Here is a 27,965-nt window from a genome sequence, read left to right on the forward strand (position 1 = left end):
AGCAACCTCTTCTCCCCTCCTCCACATCTTATATACTCAGATGCTATTCCCCACTACCTCCTCCTTCAGCTCTGTTTCATTTGAGGAGGTGACACTTTTTACTAAGGCTAAATTATCTACATATACAAGTGCTTCCATTCCATCCAATCTTTTCCCAGCAAATTTCCCCATCATCTCCACTCTCAATTTTCAGTTTCTCCTTGTCTACTTGCTGCTTCTCTGCTGCCTACAAATATACCTGTTTCTTTACTAGTCTCGAAAAATGCTCACGATCCCTCCAATTATGCTGGCTGTTGGTCCTTTATTTCTGCTCCCTTTTGTGGCTAAACTCTTTCAGAATGCTGACAAAAATAAGTGCCTCCATCTTCTTTCCTCTTACTGTTCTTAACTCTGCCATCTACCTTCTGTCACATTCATCTGAACCTGTTCTCTCCAACGTTACCAATGATCTCTTTATGACCAAATCTAGTGGCATCTTCTGTTCTTGTTCTTCTCTGCAGCCTTTAATAACAGATTATCATTTTTTTTCTCTTTCATACTCTTTTCTATTGTTGACGCTGCTTTCTCCTGATTCTCCTCCTCGCTGACCATTCCTTCTAAGGTTTCCTTTGCTGGTCTAGATCATATCCACCAACCTTGGGAATCCCAAAGGGCTCTTTTCTGGGCCCCCTTCTTTCTGTATACTATTTATTTAATGATCTCATCAGCTCCTACAAATTCAATTATTTCCATGTAGAGAATTCTCATATATATCTATTCAGCCCTGACTTCTAATCTCCAGTCTCACATGTTCTAATCTCCAGTCTCAATTGCTACCGAACAGCTTGAATGTCCTATAGAGAACTTAAACCCAGAATGTCCAAAACCAAATTCATCTTTCCCTAAGCCATCTCCCCACCTTCCCATCTTCTCTATTACTAATGAGGATGTTACTGCCTAGTTACTCAGTCTCACACTCTGTATCATCCTTGGCGACTCTTCATACTCTTCTGGCCCCTGCCAACCTCCACCTTTGCAGCTCTCTCAGATATTCCCTCTTCTCTACTCTCTGACAATGCCATCTCCTGGAGGGGACCTTCATCTCTCTGCTTCACCTCTCTCCCTATTTTTATCCATCCTTGAAAAGCCAGCTGTCAAATTGAACTTCCTAATACACATGATCATGTCACTTCTCTGTTCAGTTAACTCCAGTGGTACCCTATTAGTTCCAGGATCAAATATGAAATTGTTGGCTTATCCTGCCCACTTCCTACCTTTCCAGTTTTCATGTACCTTATTCCCTGCTCCCCAAGAACTGATACAGTGACACTGGCCTTTTTGTGGCTCCTAGGACAAGATCCTCCATCTCCCAGCTGTCTCTTGCCTTGAAAGGTGGGTAACTTTCTCTCCTCCTCATCTCCTGGCTTTCCTGCCAGAATCCTTACTCAGTCCTGCTTCATTTTAATGCCTTCTTTCTGAGATTCTCTCTAATTTATACTCTCTCTGTCATGTTTGCCTGCTGTGTTTCCAATCAGACTGAGTTCCTGGATTGTTTTTGTTTGTTGTGACCTTTCTTTATATCCCTTAATGCTTTATCAGCGCCTGGCACAAAGAAAGCACTTAAATACTTGGTGAATTGACAACATAGATTCATGCAATAAATGTCAAAAGAGAAGATAGTGCTGAGTAATGATAACAAAGTAACAATGAACTGCAAGAAGTTTATCTACTCCTCCTCTTTAAGGGAGCCTCGAGTATTGTAGATGGCCAGGGAATGCAGCGTCTTCTAGAGAGAACTAAGTTTCTGTAGATGTTATAAGATTTAAAGAATGTGAAATGAAAAGATTTAGGATGAAAGTGAGTTTATTTCACTTAAGTGGGTTTTCCAGATATAAGAAATGCTGCACTTTAATGAAAAGCTTTTTTAAAAGTCTAAATGTTTTGGCCTGAAAAAAATTAAACAACAACAACATTATAGATTTCTCTGTCTTCTAGAGAGGATTTTGAATATTTTAATCTTATTTTTTAATGACTAGTCATTATTGTAAATATTATTTCAACATTGATTGATTTTAAGATGATATGTATTTTAAGAACTTCACCATGTTTTACAAAGGGAAGTCATGGTAATTTATATTTAATTTGACCTGACAACAATTAGCACTCCTTATACAGGTGAACTTTAAAATGAATCTTTTATGAGACTTTTTTCTAGATTAGGCTGATGACATTGCTTAAGCCTCTAAAAGCTTCAAATGTGCTTTGTGGACAATACTTACTAACTTCCTACTCCACTGGGATGATCTGGAACTATATCAGATAATATGATACGTCACCTGAGTTCTTGAAGATATACAGCTTTGGATAAACTTATAAGGTAATTAAATCATACTCCCACAAAACATTAATGTATGTGATTGAGAATTACTTAAAATGCCTTTTAGACAAGTTTAAATCTGTGTGTATAGGTATGTTTATATGTATATAGACATACACGAACATATATTTACCTCTTGGAAACAGCACTATAGACCTGCTGGAATGTTTTCTGGTTCACTTAGAAAAATGACTAGAATGATAATGAGTAAATTACTACACGCAATATATTAATAGTTTGTTTTAGAAAAGAGGGGGGAACTAAGAAAAAATTGAGACTTTAGAAATATTGGTTTTGATACTTTTAATCTATGAATGGATAACATATTTATAGGGATATTTTCTATTTATTAACTAAGTTTCCACATCCTAAAATTAATTTCCAGAAAATTAAAGCACAGTATTTCATTCATATATATTTTTGTTACATGTTACATTTCAATGTAGCAGCTGACAAAGATTTTTGACAATTAATTAATAGTAATTTTTTCTGTGTCTAGTTTGTCATTATTCCAAAGTTAAACATAAGTAAATACTGCTGGGTTTTGAAGACAAAGAAATGTAATTTTAGATAATAGTAGAACATTCTATGGAAAAAATAAGATCAATTACACATTACTTAAATGAAGAATTTATAAAATTTCTAAAAGTAATTAATCTTTTATAAAAGCTTTTGTTTTCTTACTTAGGCAGAATCCTTCTTGTCATATTCTAAATCATAAATATCAACATCATATTTCTAATTTATCTTCTATTTCTATTCATCATTTTTCTTGGAAAAATGTATTATTTATTATTATGCTTCTGAAGATTCTTTTAAAACCATGAACCACTGCTAATTTAGGATTTAAGGAAATATTAAAAATACATAATGAGGAAAAATTTCCATTTAGTCAAAATAAACTTGTTTAAAGGAAAATATTTTTAAATGAAAAAAATCACAAATAACAGAAATGTTAATATGGTAGAAATTTTCTTTTAAAATTCTGAATTATGCTTTAATTTGTTCAACTGCTTTTAAACACAATATCCTATCAATAAACTAGTCAGTTCAAAGTCTTAATGAGGAAATATAGAAATTTAGATTAGGAAAATGGCACTCTAAAATATGAAGGTTAATAATTGATAAATAATTATACCTTTTATAGTCACTCAAATAACTAAATGTCCAATGAAAACAATATACTATGAAGAACCATGCTAAAATAATTTTTTCTTAATTTTACTTTAATTTTTACTTTTATATACACTTTCTTTTAATAAAATTCTATCATTTTTTCCATGAAGAAATTCACATGAATTTATCAGAATATTGAATTGTTTTAACAGGTTATGTGGCTTGAAGATAGTTAAATCTTCACTTTCCTCAGTTCACAAAATAATTTGCATTAGCAACAGCTGGCTTTACAAGTTGCTGTCTAGTCTTGTCACACTTTTTTAGACTATGCTGAACAGGCACACAGGACTTCTCACATACAACTAGACTAAGAGCCTTAGGCTCTGAATTTTAAAACCTGAACTGCTATTTTTTTTTTCTATTTCATGATCAAAAAGCTCCATTAACCAAGAAATGCTATTCATTCTTACTGAATACTGAATTACCAAAGTGTAATGAATTGGTCTTCATGAACTATTCATGAGTTCTCATTTAACGCTAATTACATTTAAAAAAGCCTATGCTAAATGATTTTAAGGCCCTGGCACAGACTGAAAAACCATGAAAAACTAAAAGTTCAGGGAAAAATTCAATCCAAAATCACACTATGGTCAAATTATGCAAGTTGGACACCTGGTATTTTAACCTTTCTGTTGTGTCTATAGTCTATATGTAGCACTGTAAACACTTAGAAATGCTTTTATTTGCTGAACTTCTTGATCAAACTTCATTGATGAAAAATATTTTTATGATGCATTAGCAGCATTCTGCTTTAAGCTACTCTTTTCCTCATAAAGCTAAGGTGTCTTATCAACCATGACTTAATTTTTTAAATATACAAACATCAAATTAAAAGTTGTCTATGTTTGTGTGTGTGTGAAAGCAGCATATTTTAAAAATCACAAATGCCATAGCTTTAAGACTCCTACTATATTAGTTTTCTTATGAATATTTTATTAGGGATTTCTTTTACATCTTATAGATTCTTGGGAATAATGGGATAAATTATGCATAAAAATTGAGTTAAGGAAAATAAGAAACATAGTTCATGACTTCAAAATTTTTAAACATTACTATTTTCCATTTAAAATAAAGTTCTTCCTAAATAAGCTTTACATAGGGTTTTTCTATAGATTAACCAGGCTATGAAGATATTAAATTGGATGTTTCATGAACTATATTTCAAAATGAATCCCTAAAGTATTTTACCAATTAATTTCAATAGGCCAAGAACTTCAGTGAAATTAACAACATAGTTTTCTCTCACTTCATTGTTAACATCATTAACAAGCTGGTATTGTTTGTAAATTTTTTTAAAAAATTATTTGTCCATCTCACTGTTTAATTTGACCATTGTGAACTGAAACTGTATAACAAACAAACAAAAAAAATTAAATCCTCGGGGGCAGCTGGGTAGCTCAGTGGAGTGAGTCAGGCCTAGAGACGGGAGGTCCTAGGTTCAAACCCGGCCTCAGCCACTTCCCAGCTATGTGACCCTGGGCAAGTCACTTGACCCCCATTGCCCACCCTTACCAATCTTCCACCTATGAGACAATACACCAAAGTACAAGAGTTAAAAAAAAAAAATTAAATCCTCATCATACATATGCTTCGTCTAGCAAAACAAATTTTTCACTCTGGCCATGCCAAAAAGTGCAAGTCTTTTTTTACATTTTATCATTAACTCTCTGGCAGGACATGAGCAATGTGTTTCACTTTTTTAGTCCTCTGCACTCATGGTTTTTCACTGCATCATAGTTCTAAATTCTTTCTAAGTTTTTTTCCTCCACAATGTTGTCATCATTGTATAAAATGTGCTCTTATTTCTGCTCATTTTGTTCATCATCACTTCATTGGAGTTCTAGTTCCTTCTGAAACTGGTCATTTTGTCATTTCTTAGTACCACAGCAATATTCCATTATATTCCTATATCATGGTATTTTTAGCCATTTTCCATTTGAGGGATGGCCTCTTAATTGGGAGTTATTATGAAAAGGAGTGGTTATATTTTTGTACGTTTCCTTTCCCTTTATTCTTTAATCTCTTTGGGGGCATTTCTTTGGCCTAACAATGCCACTAGACCCAGTTGTGGTATAGTTGGGTCAAATATCTAATACAGCTTAACAAACTTTTACAGGCATAGTTCCAAATTACTTTACAAAGTAATTGATCAAATTCATAGTTCCACAATCAGTGCACTGTGTCTGTTTTCTTAGTCCCTCTGAAAACTCTCATTTTCCTCTTGTCATCCTTGTCAGTATGATAGTTTTGAGGTAGAAGTTCAAAGATACTTTAATTTGCATTTCTCTAATTGTGATTTGGTACATTTTTTCCCCATATGATTGTTGGTACCTGAATTTCTTTTTTTGAAAACTGTCTATGCACATCCTTTCACCATTTATCTATTGGGAAATGGCTCTTAGTCTTATAAATTTAAGTCAGTTCCTTATATGTCCCAACCATGCGACTTTTATCAGAGAAAAATGCTACAAAGATTTTTTCCTCCTTTTACACTTCCCTTTTAATTTTAAAATTAGATTTGTGCAAGATTTTTTTATAGTCAGAATTGTCTATTTTATCTTATGTGATCCCTCTAACACTGTAGTCATGACTTCTATATATAGATATCTATATCTATCTATAGATCTGAAGTTATGTCTTCTTTCCTTCTCTAATTTGTTTATTATGTGACTGACCTTTTATATCCAGGTCACATACCCATTTGGTGCTTCTGTGGTATTGTTGATCCGAATCTAATTTCTGCCAGATTACTTTCCAGGTTTCTTGGTAGTTTTTGTGAAATAGTGAATTCTTCCCCCTTTACTGGGATTTATCAAATTCTATGTTCTTTATTTCACTTCTGAATGTTAGATACCTGATATGTCTCACTTATCAACCTCTTTTTCCAACCAGTACCAAATCATGGCTTTGTAGTACAGTTTGAAATTTGGTAGTGATAGTGCCTTCTTTCCCACTTTTTTTCATTACAATTGAGATTATTATCTTTTATTCCTCCATGTGAATTTCATTATTTTTCTGGCTTTATATAATATTCTTTGGTAGTCTAATTGGTATAGCGATGAATCACTAAATTAATTTAAGTAGTATTGTTTTTATTATATTGGCTCAACCTATCTATTAGCAATTAATGTTTCTCCAATTACTTAGGTCTGTCTTTATATCTGTAAAAGGTGTTTTATAAGAGGATTCATAAAGTTCCTGCATGTATCTTGATAAGATAAATTCCCAAATACTTGTAGCTCTTGTAGTTATTTTTAATGTAATTTTTCTTTCTAGCTCTTCCTCTTGAATATTTGTGGGTAACATGCAAGAATCATTTATTTTATATTTTACAACTCTGTTTATTATTTGAATTAATTTTTTCATTTACTTCTTAGGACATTCTAAATAAGGTTTTCATATAATTTGCAAAAAGTGAGGATTTTTTTTTCTCTTTGCCTATGTCAGTTCCTTCAATTTCTTTCTTGTCTCATTGCTACAGGTAGCATTTCTAGTGCTACATTAAATAATGGGCATTACAAACCACTTTAAAAAATATTTTAATAGTATTAGCAGCCCCTTTAGTGAAAGACTAAAAACAAAGTACAATACATGAATGGAATGGAATATTTCTATGCTAAAAACAAAATTCAAATTTGGAAAACATTGATAAGCAAAGAAAGAATTAAATGAATTGATGCAGAGTGAATAAAGCAGAAAGAGAAAAACTGTGTGTATATGCAGTCCATATATCTGTATATAAAATGCATATATATAATTTGTATATTTATAAATTATATTATAATAATGCAAATATAAAAATAATAAGATGAAATTAACTGTTGTATAATTATAATGTTCAAGCATTATAGTCAAAGTGACTTTGGAAGAAGAATTGAGAATGTATTTCTCCCATTACTGAGGAAGTACGAGTATGGAATATTGCATATACTATCAGATATGGTAGATATGTTTAGTTTTGCTATTTTAAAATCTTTGTTATAAAAGATGGCTCAACGGATAATGAAAAGGAGAGAAAAATATTTGGAAATGAATGTGAGATAACTGAAAAGGTTATAAACACATTTTTAAAAAAAGTAATGAACACTGAGGGTAAAGGGAATAGATTCCCTGGCTTAGAGGATATTCCTATGATCAAAGAGAATGGAAATTTGGAAAATGTCACAGTATGTTATATAGCACTTCAAATAAGTTATAGGCTATCCACAGCACTTGAAATATCATAGAGTATTCAGTCACCCCACTCTTATCAAAAGTTTCCATTCGCTGGATATTATGAAAGAAATAAGAATGAAGATAAAAACAGAAGGTAAGGAAAATATGCTATCTCTGACAAAGGTCCTATTTTGCAACAAGGTAGACCAGCACTGAATTTTAGAGAATAAAAACAGAATAAAATGCATGAATAAAAAATTCTGATTTATGTTCAATTTGATAAACATCTATTCAGTAAAGCAACAAATATTTAGAATGCATTGCTCTAATGCACTTTGGACATTTTAACCAAATATAGGAATAACTTAAGAAATGCTTCTGTTAATTTCTGTGTAGATTTAGTTTTTATAAAATTTTATGAGGAATGTTATTAATTTTTAAAAGTGAACAATTATCTCTTAAATTTATTCTTCATTAAATCCAAATTTTCACATATTTTTTCACTTAAAGAAATTTTATTGTATTTTATTCTATTTCTAAATTAGGAAAAATGTTTAGACTACTCCTATTATTAGAAAATAATGTATTATTCACTTAATACTATCCATTGATTTCAGTGTCCTCACTGCAGATGGGATGTACTCAAAAAAACCATGAAAATCTACAGTATATAAGTTCTGATTGGTAACAGCCATAGAAGATAGAAACAGCTTTATTTTTTCCGTTTAAGTTTCAAATAATTTTCAAAAAGCATTTACAAAAGCAATAAATTTACATGTATCTTTCATCTTACATTCACTGAAAATGAATACACCCAAGTAACTATTAATTAAAATACATTTTCCAATTATTATTCAATTTTCCTTTTTTTCATTTCTAGTTGACATTAGTTACTTTTAGTTACCTGACAATAAGTCATATTCCTTCTTTACTTATACTAAAATAATCCACTGCTTAAAATCAAACCGTAATGTTATTCAGATATTCTGAATAGCTCATTTAAGTCATATATTCTACATTAAACATAATACATGCACTTGGTATTATCAAAATAATTTTTTAAATAGGCTAAACAGTGTTGAAGACTTATATTTGAAATAATAATTTCCTCACCAAAATAACTGAAACCAAGAAGAATATAGGAATTAGAACTTAACCTCAATGTTTCGGACTATTAAAAACCAAGATAACATTATTAAGATAATGAAAAGTCAAGAAAGCTAAAATAAATAAAATGAAAATGAAATGGTAGGCATATATTCTACAGTTTTGTTCCCACAACATGGAAGCATAAATTTATTCATAATCTGAAAGGGTCAGTAGTATGCTAGAGTCAAAATTTTTAAATTTTAAATAGTATGACTTTTTATGGTTCTTCTGATCTCCTTAAATTAATTACTAACATAAAATAAAAGGTCAATTTCTTAACAGAATGGTTTGCTAACTAAAAGCCTCGGATCTCTTTTTTGGGGGTTCCTTTCAATGTAACCCCTTTAGTTGCAGCAGGCTTTGGGCTAAAAGAATGAAACTTAAACTTTTGAAAAGGAAAATTGCTGTTTTAAGTCAATCCTAAAGAGAAGTCTATATATGAAAATAGTCTTTGGATAAATGAACTCCAAACACAATTTGTTCTGTAAATTTACTTAAGTCATATTACAGACCTATACTTAGGAGTCTATAACTGTGGGGCAATGATAGAAATTATGTTCTACCAGTAATGAATCCCCTTACAAAGAATGTTCCCTATGTTGGACTTTGCAATAGAAGAGGGGATTTTTATTGCATGGTGCTTAAGAGAAATTTTAAGTTTTAGGCTTCATGTTTTCTTTACAAATACTATAAAGCTACAGGATTTTTTTTTCTTTTAAACAAAAGAAACTTACACATTTGTACAAAAGTTGTTATTTGAAGTAGACATTTTTGAAACTCATATCAATGCTGATACTGCTCAAAATATTTTTAGAACTTATATTTAGGAACTGCTGTTAAAACTAGTTGGTTTGTGGACCAATGAAAGAAATCAGTCTCATTACTTAATAACAGCCACACTTTATTTATGACCAAAAAACAAATTAATACTCATCACCACTGCAGACAATCAAAACAATGTACCACAATCTTTGAAGAAAATTGCCCAAAGAACAATCCTCAAAAACTTTTTGCAATGGAAACATTATTGGAAGAAGTATATGGCAACCTTGAAGTGGGTAGCCTTCATTTGAATGCAAAAAAATCTCTTGCATTACTTGATAGTATTTGTATCAAATGAAAAGTGTTCTCAATTATGACATTTGAAGATTGCATGTCTGAGACGAAAGTCTAAACCAAATGCCAGGTATATTTCTCAGATAAGGCTTTTAACGGAGTTTAATACTCTTAATTTTACTCAGAAAAGAAGAATGCGTACATAGAAGATGGCAAGGGGAACAATGGACAAGGAACTATCAATAAAAATTGCAACTCATTTATTGGCTGGGAAACTCCTAGGAAGGATATGCTCCCAGGCTTTGATCAAAAGAATATTCTGCATCCTTAACTATCAAACCCAGGAAGATTTACGAGATTGACCTCGATCTTACTCCTGAGCTAAAGTAGGAGACTATGAAAAAGGAAGGATGGGTGTTCTATCTCCAAAATAACATAAGTCATATAGGTAGTTTGTGACAAAAGAGATTAGAAAAAATACTAATTCAGACTATAACAATAGAAAAATATGCATTTTAAAGTCTCAAATTAATTTTATGACAAAGAAATGGAGAGAAGGCACTCAGACATAAGAATAATTACCTTCAGATTTGTGTCTCATTAAATATTATTCTTTAGTAAAGCTAGAAAGAGGCTAGATAAATTTCATCCATAACCTGTCAGATGTCATATTCTAAGAAGAGAACCAATGTGGAATTTTTGGCTTAACTTTGACTTTTATAGAACTTGGATCATGAGAAATGATATACAGTTGCCCCAAAACCCATCTTTCAAGATTACGATAAATTCAACAGATAATATATTAAAAATAAAAATGCTTAATGTTCCTGTTTTTTGTTTTTTTAAAGCACTATCCAGCATCATTACATGTTATTCTATAATGTATAACCTATAGAATTTTAATAACATATACAGATATTCTCCAGAAAGACAAAACTGTTTAAACCCAAGAACTGCCTTAGTATTTAAATATACCTCTAGGAAAATTTCTTTACCAAAATGATTGGCTATTAACCAAGTTGGGGCAAAGATTATGCTTTAATTTTGCCAAAAGAAAAATCAAAGCACATCTATGATTCAAATCACTTAGATGTACCGTAATAATTTTATTTGCCATAGAAAATCAACAGATGATGACAAGTCTAATGTAGTTTGGATAAAAAAATTTTTAAGAAAACTTTCAAAATCCCAAGTGTAAGACCAAACATCTAGGCATATTTTTAAATCTCTCTATACACATTACATACTTCACAAACATTTTATTTTAAATATTTTGAGTCATATAATAGTTAAAATAGGATGCTTAATTTTAGATGGTTACAATATTATCCTGTGGATCTATTTAACAAAGAAATATGTTAATCATAATAAAATGGAGTGCAATCATGTAGTAGGTAGGGTGAAAGTGGAATATTAATTCTTTAATAATTCTTTTTTTTTTTCAGCTTCTAAACAGTAACATCCTTTCTGAACAGGTCTGTCCCACCAAGTCTGCATATTGTTGAACGATGGCTTCATCACTTGGTCCTTTCTGTCGTTTTTTATATATGTTGTAAGGCATAATTGTTCTCTTGTAAAGTACCCGTAATCGGTCAAGCTCTTTAATTTGTTCTTCATCAACTGCAATCAAACAAAACAATCCAAAAATTGTATATTAAACTAATATTTTGAGTTTTATTTAAATAAAAATTGTACTGGATTGTCCAAAGAAAAGACATTTAGAGTCTAAATTACGGTATCATGAAATGATTATATGCTGAACTTTGGAGAAGCATTATAAGGAAATATAATACAATGTTAAACAATTTGATTTATTGATACAAAAATTTACTGACACAAAATAATGTTCTAAATGCTGATCAAATATTAATTTTCTTCATTATCACACAAGATCAAAGTATCTCTGAGTTAGAACTATATGAAATCTTGATCATCATCTAGTTCCATCCTCTAATTGTCAGATGAGGAGGCCCAGAGAGATTAAGTGACTTGTCCAATATGACACAGGTAGCAAAAGTAACCTTCCTCCAAATCTAGGTCGCCCAAGGCCAATTCTAACATTCTCCTGGGCCATAGAAGGCAAGGCAGTTTGGAATAATTACAGTCCATTTTTATTTCATTTATTTTCTGATTGGGAAATTTTAATTAATTTGGAATATTTTTCCATGGTTACATGATTCATGTTCTTTCCTCCCCTTTAACCGCCCCCCCCCCCCATGCCTCTCCATAGCCGACGTGCAATTCCACTGGGTTTTACATGTATCATTGATCAAGACATATTTTCATATTATTGATTAATTGCATTGGGGTGATCATTTAGAGTCACATTTCCAATCATATCCCCATCAACCCATGTGTTCAAGCAGTTGTTTTTCTTCTTACAGTCCATTTTTAAAAGAAAGTTCAAATACCTCACTAAAAACTCAGATGGCTCTCACAGATTTGGAAGCTCCCTTCAAAGATACAGGCTATTTATCTACCCCAGTCACACTGGCCCATCCTCTGCGACTCCTACCCAAAACCAAATCCTGCCATAAATTCACCACGTTCACAATGAACATGGTGGAAGCCTCCCTCTCTTTCTCTTGCCTCTACACATAACCAGTCCAACTTCTTTCCACAATCCTTTCCATTTCTCTCTGTGTGATAATCATTTTCAATTATTTGGAAATGGCTGTAATTTCTGCCATATAGTAACACTGACTGAATAGTTGATATAAAAAAACCTTTGCTTTTATGGGAAGCTTATCATTAAAGAAGCTCTGCAATTTCCTGAAGGCAATCCAATATGTTCTCCTCTTGTTCAACTCAATACACAATTCACTACTCATTTATCATTACTGTTGATTCCAGATAAACAAATTGATGGACAAAGCTCTGAAGAGGTTGATTATTTAAATATATGTGGCACTATGGACAAAAGAATTCTATACATTGATAACTTTTAAAGTCACCAGGTTTCATTCATAAATCTGACTTTAATTTTCACTGCATACCACTCCATTACATGAAGCACAAACACCTGCAATGAAGCCTTCTGCTGACTCATCACTTTTATAGTAAGGTGCTAGAGAACCCTCAGAGTGATGTCATGAAGCAAAATAACATTTCATTAGGCACAGAATCTAAAAATAAAGCAGGTCTGAATGCATGTGGATTTATTTTACACATTTTCCCTTAATACATTGGAAAATCCTGTAGAGATGCTATGAAATTCCCAATAGAATTTCAAGTAAAGAAAGTAACGAATGATTTCACATTAAAGTTCAAATAGTTTCAGATTTAATGCTCCAAATACTGTTTAATAAAATATAAATGTAACTGTTACATTAATTACCTATAGCAAAATAGTAATATTATGATCAAAATGTCATTCCCCAAGATGGTTCTATACTGCATTTAGGAAATGTCTAGTAATTTTAACATTAATTCAAAAGAAAGGTAATAAAGTAATTCTGCTTCAAAAACCAAAACATAAAATATTCTAAAGTCAAATATAAATGAATTTGTGAACACTTGTGCAACTTTATTAGAATTTCTATCATTTAAGATAACCATGTTCCTTCATTAACCTCTTGTTTTAGGCTAGCAGATAATAAAGGCCAAAAGTTACTACTACTACTTGTGTTGATACTATGCTTGAACCTTAGAAATTACAAGTGGGGGTTTTATTAGCCACAGTCTGACTAAAGAATGACCTAGGCTAAAAGTTAGGGAATATTTAATAGTCATAATCACTACAACATAATTGAAAGACAGTTTCAGTATTTAGACTTCTACATATGACCTTATCCAATTAAAAAAAATAGCCCTGTTTTTGATGGAACTCCACATGCTTCTTCCTTTAATCCACTCCATGTGTCCTGGCAAAACACTCTTTACTGACTGACTAGAAGTGAAGTCATTCTCATATTCTTATGGTTCTCATCCTGGCAGTCAACTTTAAGATATTAAGGGGTTATCCTCTGCCCTTTATATTGAAAGTTCTGCCCTAATGAAACCAAGCGAGGAACAAGAGATGGCTTAGGCTTGCCAGTGATAAAAATCCAATACTATTTGACACAGCTAAAATAAATCTGCAGTTCTTCTTGGGGTGGAGCCAAGATGGTAGAGTAAGGCAGAGCAGCTCAAGGTCACCATGAAAATTCTCTCCAATCGATATTTTTTAAAAAGTCACAAAACGAATACAGGAGTGAAAAAACCAACAAGGAGATAGAGTGAAACACTTTCAAGAAAAGACTTAAAGGTAGGCAGAGAATATTTGGGGCACTGGGGTGAGAGGGAAGCACAGCCAGCAAAACTATAGCAAGGTGGTAAGAGCAAGCCATGAGCAAGCCACACACCCCCCCCATCCCACATCTGCTGTCCCAGGTTCAGAGTCTATGCTCAAAACAACATTCAAAACCTGAGACCCTATCTGGAGAAATAAAAGTCTACACCCCTTGAGGTTTCAAATCTGTGATGAAGTCCATAATCCCATTCCAGGCAGTCTGTACTGATCTGTGTGGGCCCAGAGCAAAGCCAGGAGTACCAGTCTGAGCCAGTGGTGAGGACATAGATCACAGCTTGGGGTAAATGGTTGATGTAAGGGAGGATCCAGATCTTTTTGCCAGGGGCTCAGGGCGGAGCTCCAGGACTGGGCAATCAACTATGTGCCTGATTGGATCAAGTACACAGAGAGACCAAAAACTTGAACCTGAGCCTGGGGCTAGAATTTTAGCAGCTCCTGACCTGATCAAGTTCAGAAGGAGATCAAAAGCTTATGCCCAAGCCCGAGGCAAGTTTTTAAGCTATCAGCATCTCAAGGGTTAACTGAATCTGGAAGAGGAAGAGAGCCTCAAGAGCTTCCAGCCCTTAGACCATCACACTACCTTGGAAGAACCAAAACTGGAAGAAAGCCCTAAAATAAGCTAAGGGCACATGAAAGAAGGACTGAGGTTTAAAAGGGTAACTAACATCCCAGAAAACAGAGTCTACCTACAAAATGATAAGAAAAATGAGCGAATGACAAAAAAAAGCACCTAACACTAAAGAATTTTTATGGAGACAAAGAGAAAGGTACAAATACAGAAGGTGGCAGTGAAAGCAAAGCAAACACACCCAAAATACAAAAGAAAAATATGGATTGGACATAGATGCTGGAAGAGATCAAAAAAGACTTCAAAAACCAATTAAGAGAGGCAGAGGAAACATAGGGAAGAGAAATCAAAGTGATGCAAGAAGAAATGGGCCAAATGAAAAAGAAGAACCAAAAACCGGCAAAGAAAAATCAGACTTTAAAAATGAGAATTGACCAACTAGAAAATAAAGATTTCATGAGAAATCAAGAAACAATAAAGCAAAATCAAAGGAATGAAAAAACTGAGGAAAACATGAGATATCTTGTTGAGAAGAACTAACCTAGAAAATAGATCAAGGAAAGATATTTTGAGAATTACTAGACTATCTGAAAGCCATGATCAAGAAAAAAAAAACTTGGACATCATAATACAAGATATTATTAAAGAAAACTGCCCAGATATCCTCAAACAAGAAAATAAAATTAAAATGGAAAGAATTCACAGATCACTTCCCCAAAAAAAAATCCTCAAATAACAACTTCTAGGAATGTAATAGCTAAATTCAAGAGCCAACAATTCTAGGAGAAATACTAACACTGGCCTGAAAGAAACAATTCAAATACTATGGAGCTACAATCAGGATCGCACAGGACTTTGCAGCTTCTACATTAGAGGATTAGAAGGCATGGAATATGATATTCAGGAAGGCTTTGAAAGATCTAAATTTACAACCCAGAGTCACCTACCCAGCAAAACTGAGTATATTCTTTTGGTGGAAAAAATGGACATTCAATAAGATAGAAGATTTCCAAGCATTCCTGAGGAATAAGCTAGGCATAAACAAAAATGTGATGTCTAAACATGAGATCTAAGAGAAGCCTTAAAAGGTAAATAAGAAAGGGAAAATTTAAGAGACTCATTAAGGTCAAAATGTTTATATTTCTACATGGAAAGAGGATATCTTATTCCATATGATACTCTTAGTAGCAGAGAAGATAGAAGGAATATACTTAGAAAAAGGGTGAGGAAGTAAGCTGAATTTGTTGTGTATATGATGATATGATGTAAATGTGATTATATAAAATATGTATATATGATATGTATGCAAATGATATGAAATGTAAAAAAATCAAGGGGTGAAAGAGAGGACTGCGCTGAGAGAAAACAATAGGGAGAGATAGAATGGTGTAATTTATATAACATAAAGAGGCATAAAAAATCATTATAGAGAGGGAAGGATAAGGACTGTGATGGGCAATGCTCAAACTTTACTCTCATCATAACTGGCTCCCAGAGAGAAAAACAAATATATTTATTGGGGTATAGAATTATATGTTACCCTACAGAAAAGTAGAAGAGGAATAAGATAAGGGAAGGGGGAGATAATTGGTGGGAAGTTGGGGGTGATAAAAAGCAAAATACTGGTGAGGAGGACAAAATGAAAGGGAATAGAGCAGGATCTAAAGGAGAAGATAAGACAGAGGGCAATACACAGTAATTATAACTCTAAATGTAAATAGGATGAATTCACCCATAAAATGGAAGTAGATAGCAGATTGGATTCTATTATATGTTGTTTAAAAGAAACACATTTGAGGCAGATTAAAGATAAAAGGCACGAGTAGAATTTATTATGCAACATTTAAAGTAAAAAAAAGCAAGCGTAGCAATCATGATATCAGACAAAGCTAAAGCAAAAATCTATTGGATTTAAAGAGATAAGAAAGGAAATTACATCTTGCTAAAAGATACCATAAACAATGAAGTAATATCAATACTAAACATTTATACACCAAAATTAAAGGAGCTAAGGGAGGAAATAGATATGAAAGCATAGCAGTGGGCAACCTCAGCCTTCCCCTATCAGAACTAGATAAATCAAACAAAAAATAAATAAATAAAAAAGAAGTAAGGGAAGTGAATGAAATGTTAGAGAAATTAGAGTTAACAGATATCTAGAGAAAACTAAACAGGGACAAAAAGGAACATGCCTTCTTTTCAACAGCACACGGTACATATACCAAGACTGACCATGTACTAGGGCATAAAAACATTGCAAAAAAATGGAGAAAAGCAGAAATAATAAATGTAAAATTTTCAGATCATAATGCAATAACAATTATAATTAGTAAGAGATCATTGAGAGGCAAATTTAAAATTAATTAGAAACTAAATAATCTAGTTCTTCAAAGCCGGTGAGTCAAAAAACAAATCACGGAAACAATTACTGATTTCATTGAAGAGAATGACAATGAGGAGACAATATATAAAAATCTATGGGATACAGCCAAAACAGTGCCTGGGAAATTTTCTATCTCTGAGTGCCTATATGAACAAAATAGAGAGGGAGAAAATCAATGAATTGGATTTACAACTTAAAAAATTAGAAAAGGAACAAATTAAAAATCCCCAGATTAAAACTAAATTGGAATCGTAAAAATTAAAGGAGAGGTTAATAAAACTTATTGAACTAATAAATAAGACCAGGAGCTGGAACTTTGAAAAAACAAATAAAATAGATAAATTACTGGTAAATATAATTTTAAAATTTAGGAAAGGAATCAAATTAACAGTATCAAAAATGAAAAGGGCAATCTCACCCCTAATGAAGAGGAAATTAAGAAAATTATTAAGAATTGTTTTGCCAAATTATATGGCAACAAATATGACAACCTAGGCAAATGGGTAGATATTTACAAAAATTTACTTTTATAAATCTATTAATGAGAATAATCATGAAGTAATAGGGATTTCTCAAATGGAAAAATAGCCATTGCACCACATGATGTAACCAGGCATTTAGATATATCAAAATTCATCTAATTATTATTCTTACATTGTACTAATATTCATTTAACAAAATATATAAACAGATAAAAGTTAAGGGCTAATTTCTGGTAACTTATTCTTACTTTTCTACTGACTCCCATTATAAAAATCTGAGCTCTGTTTCAGGCTGTAAAAGTCTTGGTTTTATAGATTACAAGTTAATACAATTTAGAAGAAAATCATTTGAGAGAATGTTAATTTCCACCCCCTGTCCAGTTCTTTCAAATAATAGCACTACTCTGCAGTATTAATGTAATATTTGTGCCATTCCTAAAATTCAATGATTTAGTCACCAAATAAAGAGTGAAAGTGAAAAATAATAGAAACTCTGACAAAATATTCATGTGTCTTAAACTATTCTACTTCATTTAGATCTATCTATCCCCTAACTTTCAGCCATATTATCCCCAAAAATCTAACTTGCCTTATGTTAAAAAGTCTTTCTTAAACCTCCACTGAAAAATTATCTTTACCTTTTTATACCTTACATAACTTGTATGTCTTATGAGCACATCTTTATTTTGATTATAGTTATTTGTCTATATTCCATATTCAAAAGACTCTAAATTCTAAGATGTTAAGGAATATATTTTACATTTCCTCAAACCCTAGCATAAGGCTCCATACACAAGTAGTTAATAAATAAATAATTGCTGAATTGAATTTCCAATAAATAACCATGTCTCCAAAAGTAGCAACTTTTTAAAAGTAGGAAACTTTATCACCATGCCACCAAACCCACAAATTACCATTCAGTTAGCTGCTTTTCCTTTTTGTTAACAAAACCATGAAAGCATAGGAAAGTATTCACTCTATTTAATTAAACCCTAAATGGAGTGATTTTGTAAATATTCAATAAAAAATAAGAATAAACGATTACCTGGTATACAAGAGACAAATGACCATGTACACAGGCACTTTAAAAGTATACAAAACAAGGGGGCAGCTGGGTAGCTCAGTGGATTGAGAGCCAGGCCTAGAGATGGGAGGTCCTAGGCTCAAATCTGACCTCAGACACTTCCCAGCTCTGTGACCCTGGACAAGTCATTTAACCCCCATTGCCTAGCCCTTACCACTCTTCTGCTTTAGAACCAGTACATAGTATTGATTCCAAGACAAAAGGTAAGGATTTAAAAGAAAAAAGAGTATGCATAACAATCATTCCCCAAAACAAATAAAAGGGAAAATGGCTCGAGTTATTTTAAGTATACCTCATGTAAGATGGAATTAGAGCGGGGCTGAAGGCAGAACCCTGAGAATGAAGATCAGTTGGTGAACCAAGGGGGTTTTCAGGGGGAATTCTCAAGCAAGGAATAAGTAGGGTTTGAAGCTGTGAAGGAGGTGTAAGTCCACAGCTCTTGATCAAACCAGCCCCTGAAAGACATATCTTTCCATTTGTTTACCCTGAAAACTGTGACAATGGCCATATTGGTTCCTGACAACAGAGATCAACATGAATCAACATCAACAAGAGATATTTGGGACTTCTTTAGGAACCAGTCTCTCTGAAATAGCCTACCGTCATCTCGTCCTTACAAGAGTCCCTTAAATATTTCTGAGTTAGTTATAAACTAATTAGGAACAAGGGGATTAGTTGGGAAGGGAAGAGAGAAGCCTAGATTGGGGCATGAGCCCTGTCTACTGATGGACTCTTACGGGGAGAAGGTACAAATAAGGCATCCTGACATCCCTCTTTCCTTAATCTTTCACCTATTTCTCAACTTTATCTTTTAATAAATATACATACAAAGTCAGATGCGTTTTAGAACAATTTGTGGAGTTAGGGAAGAGAGAAGGCATCATGCAGCTTAAGTTGAGAGAACTCCATCTCAAAACCAGGAGTCCTTTGGAAAGTGAACATTATGGAGGAGAAGGAGGCTTTTCTGGATATCTCTGGCTATCAACATCCTACAGAGATAATAAAGACCCTATACCTTTGAGAAGCCATTCCTCCAACTTTTGAGGAGTGGCAAGAATAATTTAAGTCACTCCCTCTAGGGAAGCCTCACCCTAACAACCAACCTATCAAAAAGAGTATTCCTGTGTTGACGTGGGAGAGGGATTCCACATTGACCTCCTTTTTTCTCTCACTCTTTCTACCTTATTTGAGGATATTCTTTTTACACTCACAAAGAGGTTGAAGAGTTCCATCTTGCTACCATGACAATGATGGAAGAGTCATACATTTTCCCCTGTTAATTTAGTTAACTAATATCATTTAGATACATAATAATTTGGCAATATTAGCTGTTAGTTCCAAGTTTTTCTTTTCATTACTAATAGACCAAACATAGGAGTACTTACCACAATGCTCAGCACCTAAGTAGCACTAAATAAATCTCTGGTGTTAGTATGATCCTTTTATATTTCTCAAAAGGAAGAAAGAAGTATGTAGATGAACAATAACAAAACAAAGTGGGTATTCAAATTGGCTCTTTGCAGCAAACTATAGGTATTTCCATGATAGAGTGTATTTTACTTTCACCTAATTATCAAATATTACTAATAGTTACTTAAAAGATATTTAAGTGCAATAAGAATCTAAGTGAAGAGAAACCTGAAAACCTAGCAGAAATTCTAGATTTATTTAAAGGACTGGAAAGGTAGAAAAGCTGGCAAAATGAACAGCAACATAAAATTTTAAAAGATGCCAAACCTTAGTTGTTTTTCAAAATCTTATTGCATTTCAATTACAATGGACATTTAGTGGTTTATAACTGAAAATCATTCTAGATACCTAAATTTTGACATATTTTAAATATTCCATGATGCTATAATTTAATTTAAAAAGTATATGTTGAAAATGCCTTCATTTTAACCCTAGAACCTACAGAAATTTTTAAAAGGTTTGATAAAAACTATCAGACATCAGAATCTATATCCACTATTTTGAAGCTGCTGCTTCTTTAAAAATATAGGAAATTCAAGATGCTGATATCTATAAAAGAGTATATCTGAATCCTAAAACTTACTATACTCATGAAAAATTTTAATATGTATGTAGATACAGAGCAAATATATTTATGGAAGTCCCTCATATAAGCTATTATCAATATCTTTATAGTTGAGTTTTTTAAAATTCCAAACTATCCTGAGTTGCGGCTGCACAATCATAATATTAATACATGTATCTGATACCATATATTTGTGGGATGATTTGTGGTAATTTTATAGAAGTTATAAGAAAACAAACTCAGCCTAGATTTTGCTGAGCCTTCTCAAATGAGTTGCAGATTTAGTTGTTTTATGTTAAAGGGATCATCATAATAAACATTTTTGTAGCCACTATTATCAAGAAGGCAAGGATCTAATACAACTCCAAGGGACTTCTGATAAAAACAGATATCCACTACCAGAGAAGGAACAGATAAGTCTGAATGCAGATTGAAGCATATCATTCTTTACTTTGCTTCTCCTCCATGATTTTTTTCTCGGGTGAATGCTATATGTGTCTTCTTTGACAATACAATAAAAATGGAAATATATATTATCTGATAATATATTTACAGTCTAAATCATATTACTTGCCTTCTTGAGGGAGAGCGAAGAGGGATAAAAGGGAGGGAAAGAACATGGACTGCAAAATGTCAGAAGATGAATATTAAAAATTGTATCAACATGGAATCTGGAAAAAAAATAAAAAATGTTTATAGCGGGGTTTTTGCAAGTATCAAGTATCAGGAAACTAAGAGGATGCTCATCATTAATGGAATGCCTAAACAAGTATATGGTATAAGAATGTAATGGAATACTATTATGCATAAGAACCAGAGAAATGTGGTAGATTTGCATTAACTAATGCAGAGTAAACAGAACAGATCCAAGAAAACAATTTAGACAATAACACTATAAAAACTAAGAACTTTGAAATATTTCATTTTGATTGATACAAAGAACAGATGACAAAGCATGCTATCTATCTCCTTATAAGAGATGGATGGATGGCCTTAATATGCACAATTTTTCAGAAGGGAAGAAGGAGATGGAAGGAAGAGAAAATGAATTTGTTAATGGACAAAAATTAATTGAAAATAATCATAATGAATAATTCATTTGCAAAGTATGTTATTATCCTTAATTTCTAACATCATAAGGCCATAATGCAAGGTAAATAATGATCTTTAAAATAATCTTCTCTCACCTGTGTTAATTCTAAGTATTTTAAGATCAAACGTGCTTATAGATGAGCAGCTCTATATACTGTTGGGTATGTTATAATAGGTATTGAATTCCTTTAATGTTTGGGCTAGACTATGTAGCTACTGAGGTCCCTTCTAATTCTTACATTCTGTGATTCTTTGAAATATGTTTTGTGAATAAGTTTCTAAGGTAATAAGATATTCCTAATATCAAGGCTATAAATTGTATAGTAAAGATTAATATTAATGCATTAATGCTTTCTGAAAATGGATTCCTAGTTAATTTTTTAAATTAACAACTAAAGTCACTGAATTTTTCCAATGCTATCACACTTTGACTAAAAAAAGAAATCAAAACAGCATTTAAGTACTCAGTGCTGACAATGTCTGAAAATCTTCTGCCATCTCCCTTCACAAACTTAGCTGCTTAGTAAATGCTTTCCAATTACTTATACTGCATAACCAGCAAACCAACAAGTGCCAAATCTCTTTGTTTTCCTAACATTATAAACTTAAGCCTTAGCTATATGAGGACAAAGGTACAGTTGCTTTGATTCATACTTAATTTCTACATGCCTACTGATGAGACTCCAATTTATCCAACCTAGACAATATTACTAAGAAAATTAGACTTCAAACAAATGAAAATGGATTTTTGTTGGCTCAGATTTTTTGGAAGTAACATCAAAAGCATATGCTTAAATAAAAATAAGGCTGAGTGGATACAGATATTAAATCTGGAATACAAATTGATTATCCTGCTAAAAGAAGGCAAATATAAAATCTACAATAATTAAGACAGGAAATAAAAGGGATCTTGGTGAAAAGTGAATATACAAAAATGTAAAAAGAAGTGATATATTATTTAGAAAAAGAGTTAGTGTTATCGGGGCAACAAAAAGGAAAAAAAATATTTTCCCCATGATTTTCAATTTTCTTTTCATACAATAGTTTGCACAGTTAGAAATACTCATTAGAAATATTAATTAATAAAAATAAACACATGAAGGCAATTAAAAGAATTTTCTGATAATACATTTTAAATACAGATTGCATGAGAATATGGTACATCTTAAAGTTGAAATTAAACACATCAATATCTTTTTAGTACAGGTGAACCTTTTAGAGATCATGTGCCCAAACTGCACCTTCAAGCTGCCCATGAGCCCTCTGCATTACCCCAAACAGTGGAGGAGGAAGTGCTTACAATGGGTTGCTGGGCTGCTGGGTGAGGCATGTGAAAAATGTCCTCTGCTGCTGTGGAGAGGGAGAATGGAGCAGCCCCTCTATACCGCTAGGGCATGCATGCCACATCTTCACCAACACAGTTCTTATATATCTCTTCCATATAGGAAAGAAGAAAGAATCTATTATCTTCACCGTGCTAAACACTTCACAATTTGATCCTAACAATACTCCTGACAGGCAGGTGCTATTATCATCTCCATTTTACAGTTGAGGAATCTAAGAAAAGTTAAGTGACTTGCCTGGGGTCACGCATACAGTATCTGAGGAAAAATTTGAACTTGGGTCCTTTTGACTTCAAGCTAACCACTGTATGCAAAGAATCACACAGCTACCAGTAAATAGTATTCTATTAACTTCAGAAAACTATGAAAATACATTACAAACAAAATATATTACTGCTTTCTAGAATAAATAGAATAAGGTCTATGATTTTCTTGACAGTCAGTGATAAATCTTCCATTTTTAAGATGACTCCAAGTGTAGAGAAATTGGGGGGTCATATTTTTGGTATATTCAATAAAATTAACATAAAAATATATATGGATCCACAAATTAAAAACTCCTTATATACTTATAAAAACTTCTACTACATTTTTGACAATATATTGAGATGTTTATTTTGTCATCAATTTAACTAAAGTGCAAAATATTATGTAATGATCACTTTGTGTTGCCTACTTGTCAAGTATGCTGTCAGAAAAACTGAATGTAGCCCTGGGTTGCCAAGATCCAGGATCACAGACTTTTGGATATTGATGCTATACCTTTAAGAGGATCACAGAAACAGTTAACTGATATTTTTTTTTTCTTTTCTTTTTTTTTTTTTTTAAACCCTTTTACTTCGGTGTATTTTCTCATAGGTGGAAGATTGGTAAGGGTGGGCAATGTGGGTCAAGTGACTTGCCCAGGGTCACACAGCTGGGAAGTGGCTGAGGCCGGGTTTGAACCTAGGACCTCCTGTCTCTAGGCCTGACTCTCACTCCACTGAGCTACCCAGCTGCCCCCTAACTGATATTTTGAGGAGAATTAAACTGTTAACAGACATTCTAAGGAGAGGGAGATTATCAAAAGGACATTTCTAAGAAAGTTCCAATTCATTCAGGAGAAATTGTCCTAGAAATTGGTTGCATTAAGAACAATGTTAAAACCTTTACTTTTCCTGATGTCAGCTTCAGTTTCTTAAAATAAAAACCAAAAGCAAGTCTACATTATCTCTCATGCTATAAATAAACCTGTCATCCCTTTGATATTTTCATTTTCAAGCAAAATTCTGATAGACAATAACTTATCAAATTTTCATACACACACACAATATCACCACAAGAAATAAGCTGTACATGACAGGTGCTCAAACTCAAAAATTCTAAGAGATCAAAGCCTCACTTCTCCTTAAGGGAACTTAACTCATTTGTTATTCTTAAAACAGACTTCATAACTGCTTTTTCTTCCAGAATCTCTCTAGATCTATTTTCCTTCTTTACTATTTATTATCATTATAGCTTCTCAGGATAAAAATTCTAAAATGGCAAAAGAGTTAGAATACAAGTTAATGAATGAGATTGTGTAAAACTTTTGCATAACAATGAAAAACTTTAGATTTTAAATGAATGAGAAATAAGAATTAAGATTTCACTCAGTTGATATTTACTTCAGAAAGTAAATTTATGATTTAAAAAAATCATATGATAAAAGGAGACAATTAAAATCCATGAACCATTTTGTCCATTCTCTAGATTTTTCTGTCCGAGGGCTTATAAGTCCAAGAACTTCAATATGGGGAGGAGAAGAATAATGTGCGCGCGCGCGGCGTGTGTGTGTGTGTGTGTGTGTGTGTAACAAAAAAGGAAAACACAGAATGAGTCAATCAGCTTATTCTTAATGTACTAAAAAGTTTTTTGGTGGAAAACTTAAAAGTCATTCTTTAGGAGTACATCTTGTCCTCTATGTAAGCCAGTGATTCTCAAAGTGGGCGCTACTGGCCCTTGGTGGGTGCTGCAGTGACCCAGTAAGGCGGTGATGGCTACAGGTGCATTTATTTTTCCTATTAATTTCTATTAAAATTTAAAAAAATTAATTTCCAAGGGGCTAAGTAATATTTTTTCTGGAAAGGGGGCAGTGGGCCAAAAAAGTTTGGGAACCACTGATCTAAGCACTCCTCCATAAGGAGTTCTAAATTCTAAGACATTGGGGCAGTTTTCCATTATAATTTCTTGAAATGATATGTTTAGGATCTTTTTATAATCATGACTTTCAAGCAGTCCAGTAATACTTAAAAATCTCTCCTCAATTTATTTTCCAGTTGTTTTTCTGGTATTTCACATTTTCTTCTATTTGTTCATTCATTTGACTTTGCTTTATTGTTTCTTGATAACACATGGAGACATTAGCTTTCACTTGCCAAAATCTAAATTTTAAAAAATTATTTTCTTCATTGAATTACTGAATCTCTTTTACCATTTGGCAAATTTTGTTTTTAAGTTCTTTTCTTCAGTGAATTTTTATGCCTCTTTTGCCAGTGGGTCACTTCTGCTTCTTAAGATACTGCTTTCTTAAAGCACATTTTTTTTTATCAATTATCTTTTCATAAATTTCTTGCCGCTCTCTCAATTCTTTACTTATTTCCATATCATTCTTATTTAAGATTTAAAATCATCTTCTGACTCTATCTTTAGCTCTTCTGTGAATTCTTGTTGGGCTTTTATTTAATTTGCATTTCTTTTCTTTAAGGCTTTGCTTGTAGATGTTTTCACGTTGTTTGTCCTCCTGAATTTGTCTTGATCTTCCATCACCTTAGTCATTTTTTTGTAGTCAAGTCCTTATTGTTCTTTTTCTGCTGCTCATTTTTTCCAGTCTATTTCTTGACTTTGAAATTTATGTTAGAGTTGAGTTCTCCTCATCCTGGGGAAGTAGAGCTGGAGGAGACATGTGGTCCCAAGTTTCAGACTTTTTCATGCTGCTAATTTCTCAGCTAGTTGGGGAGGAGGTTGTAAATTGTGAGTGTTTCCAAAGTCAAGTGATGCTGAGAGAGGTGTGATCACTGCCTTCTTGTTCCTCACTCAGAAAGGTAGAGCATTTTGCCCTGAAATTGGGTATTGGCAATGGAGTGGGCAAACAGTGCCTGGCTCTATGACAGTTCTCAAACCATAAGGAGACTGGAAAAATGATCAGAGGGAGATTACAGGGAACCTTTGTGCTAACAACTGAGTGCAGGAACAGGCACTGCTGACTTAATCTGCCTTTCTCTCCAACATCAATCCAACAGTGATTTCAGCTCAATACTGCTCTTGAATCCCTTGTCCCTTTGTCCTACTACCATTCTTCTCTTGCCCAACCCTAGCCCTGGATTATTCCCAACACCCTCCTCCACTCCTGCTGTTCAACAAAGCTGAAGGAAATTTCACAACTATGTGGCCTGGCTTACATTAAAAATTCAAGTTATCAAACTACAACTGGGCCCTCACTGCATCCACAAGTCAATCCTTTTATTCCTCCATACTTAACTGATTTCCAATCTCAGGCCCCAATGAGGTAATTTCAAACTGTCTCCTACTTCCTGAAGTAGCCATCCAGCATTACACATTTCCTCCCCTCTTTTTCACTTCTGTAATGACATTTTGCAATGCAATATGAAAAGCAAAATGATTAACAGTTAGCTGTTTAGAACTTGGAATGAGCTGAGCTTGGCAGAGGCTAGCAGGTGCAAATTCAGTTGATGGGAGAGTATAAAAGGAGGATTTGAACTGAGACAGATACCTCAATTTTGAGATAGGGATTGGTGGGAGATCTTGGTTGGGCTTTGGGAGACCAAAGGTCAATTTGAGATACCAGTGTAATTGGTGGTAATGTGAAAAATAGTCATCAAAATATGTATCTTTTTAAGATATATTTGGAAGTTATCTGTGTAGAGATGATAGTTAAACCTATGGAAGCTAATGACATTACTGAGAAAGTATAGAGCAGGGTTTCTTAACCAGATTTAAAACCAGTATGTTCCAACTCTAGGCCTGGCTTTTGATCCATTGAGCCACCTAAATATCCCCCATACAGTAGAGAGTTAATAACTATTTACTGGTTGAAAATAGGCGGCTTTTGTTTCTGTGCTCAGTTGAAGAAGTTCCTCCCCTAATTCTATTAAAATAACTTATAACATTACCTAATTCAATGTTTTTGTGAAACCAATAATATGGGAAAAGTGTAATGCAGGATTACTGCAAGAATCTCTTGCATTTGCAAAACCACGTGAAGCAATCCTGACAGTTAGGGAAATGGAATGTTGACCCAGCCTGGCCCTGGTCTCATGGCCAAAAACCGTTGGAGCTAGGACTATAAATATTCCTGAAGAACAACTGTGGGGCTGATTTTCCTTGACCTTACCCAGACATCCTGCTATCCCCTGCATCTCCCCTTGGGCCCTGGGAAGAGGGATTTTGGTGGGAGGAGAAGGTGGGAAATTAGTTTACTCAGGCAGACAAGGACACCCTAAACCAAGCCATCACTGTTAATCTGCTAGACCTTTCTACATCAGGGTAGTGAGATTCATCCCTGGCTGAGGGGCTGGTTCCCTCAGCCTGACCTCTACCTTCTGAGATCCTCCCCCAGCACTGGCTTCACTTAGCAACAGTTTCCCAGACCTTAACCCTCTTCCCTCAGCTTACCCTTGCCTTCAATAAACCCCTTGGCCTTTATTCAAAGAGCTTCTGTTGATTCATTTATACCATCAACTAGGGCCAAGGCTGAAGAAGGAAAGATAGCTTTCCCCTTGTTACCTGAGGGGGCTAAACCAGGTATCCATCTTGC

The 27,965-nt window shown here is 33.3% G+C and overlaps 1 protein-coding gene across 1 annotated transcript in view; it reads right to left on the reverse strand.

Moving 5' to 3' along the window:
• Positions 1-11,001: 11,001 nt before the first annotated feature.
• Positions 11,002-27,965, reverse strand: part of ATE1 (arginyltransferase 1) — a 206,427-nt gene continuing 189,463 nt past the window's right edge. Inside the window, exon 10 of the mRNA XM_044660193.1 lies at positions 11,002-11,512. Coding sequence (XP_044516128.1) covers positions 11,334-11,512 — 179 coding nt within the window. The 3' untranslated portion in view covers positions 11,002-11,333. The remainder of the gene's footprint in view (positions 11,513-27,965) is intronic.

This window comes from Gracilinanus agilis, chromosome 2, assembly GCF_016433145.1.
Source record: "Gracilinanus agilis isolate LMUSP501 chromosome 2, AgileGrace, whole genome shotgun sequence".
In the NCBI taxonomy this organism is placed as follows: Eukaryota; Metazoa; Chordata; class Mammalia; order Didelphimorphia; family Didelphidae; genus Gracilinanus; species Gracilinanus agilis.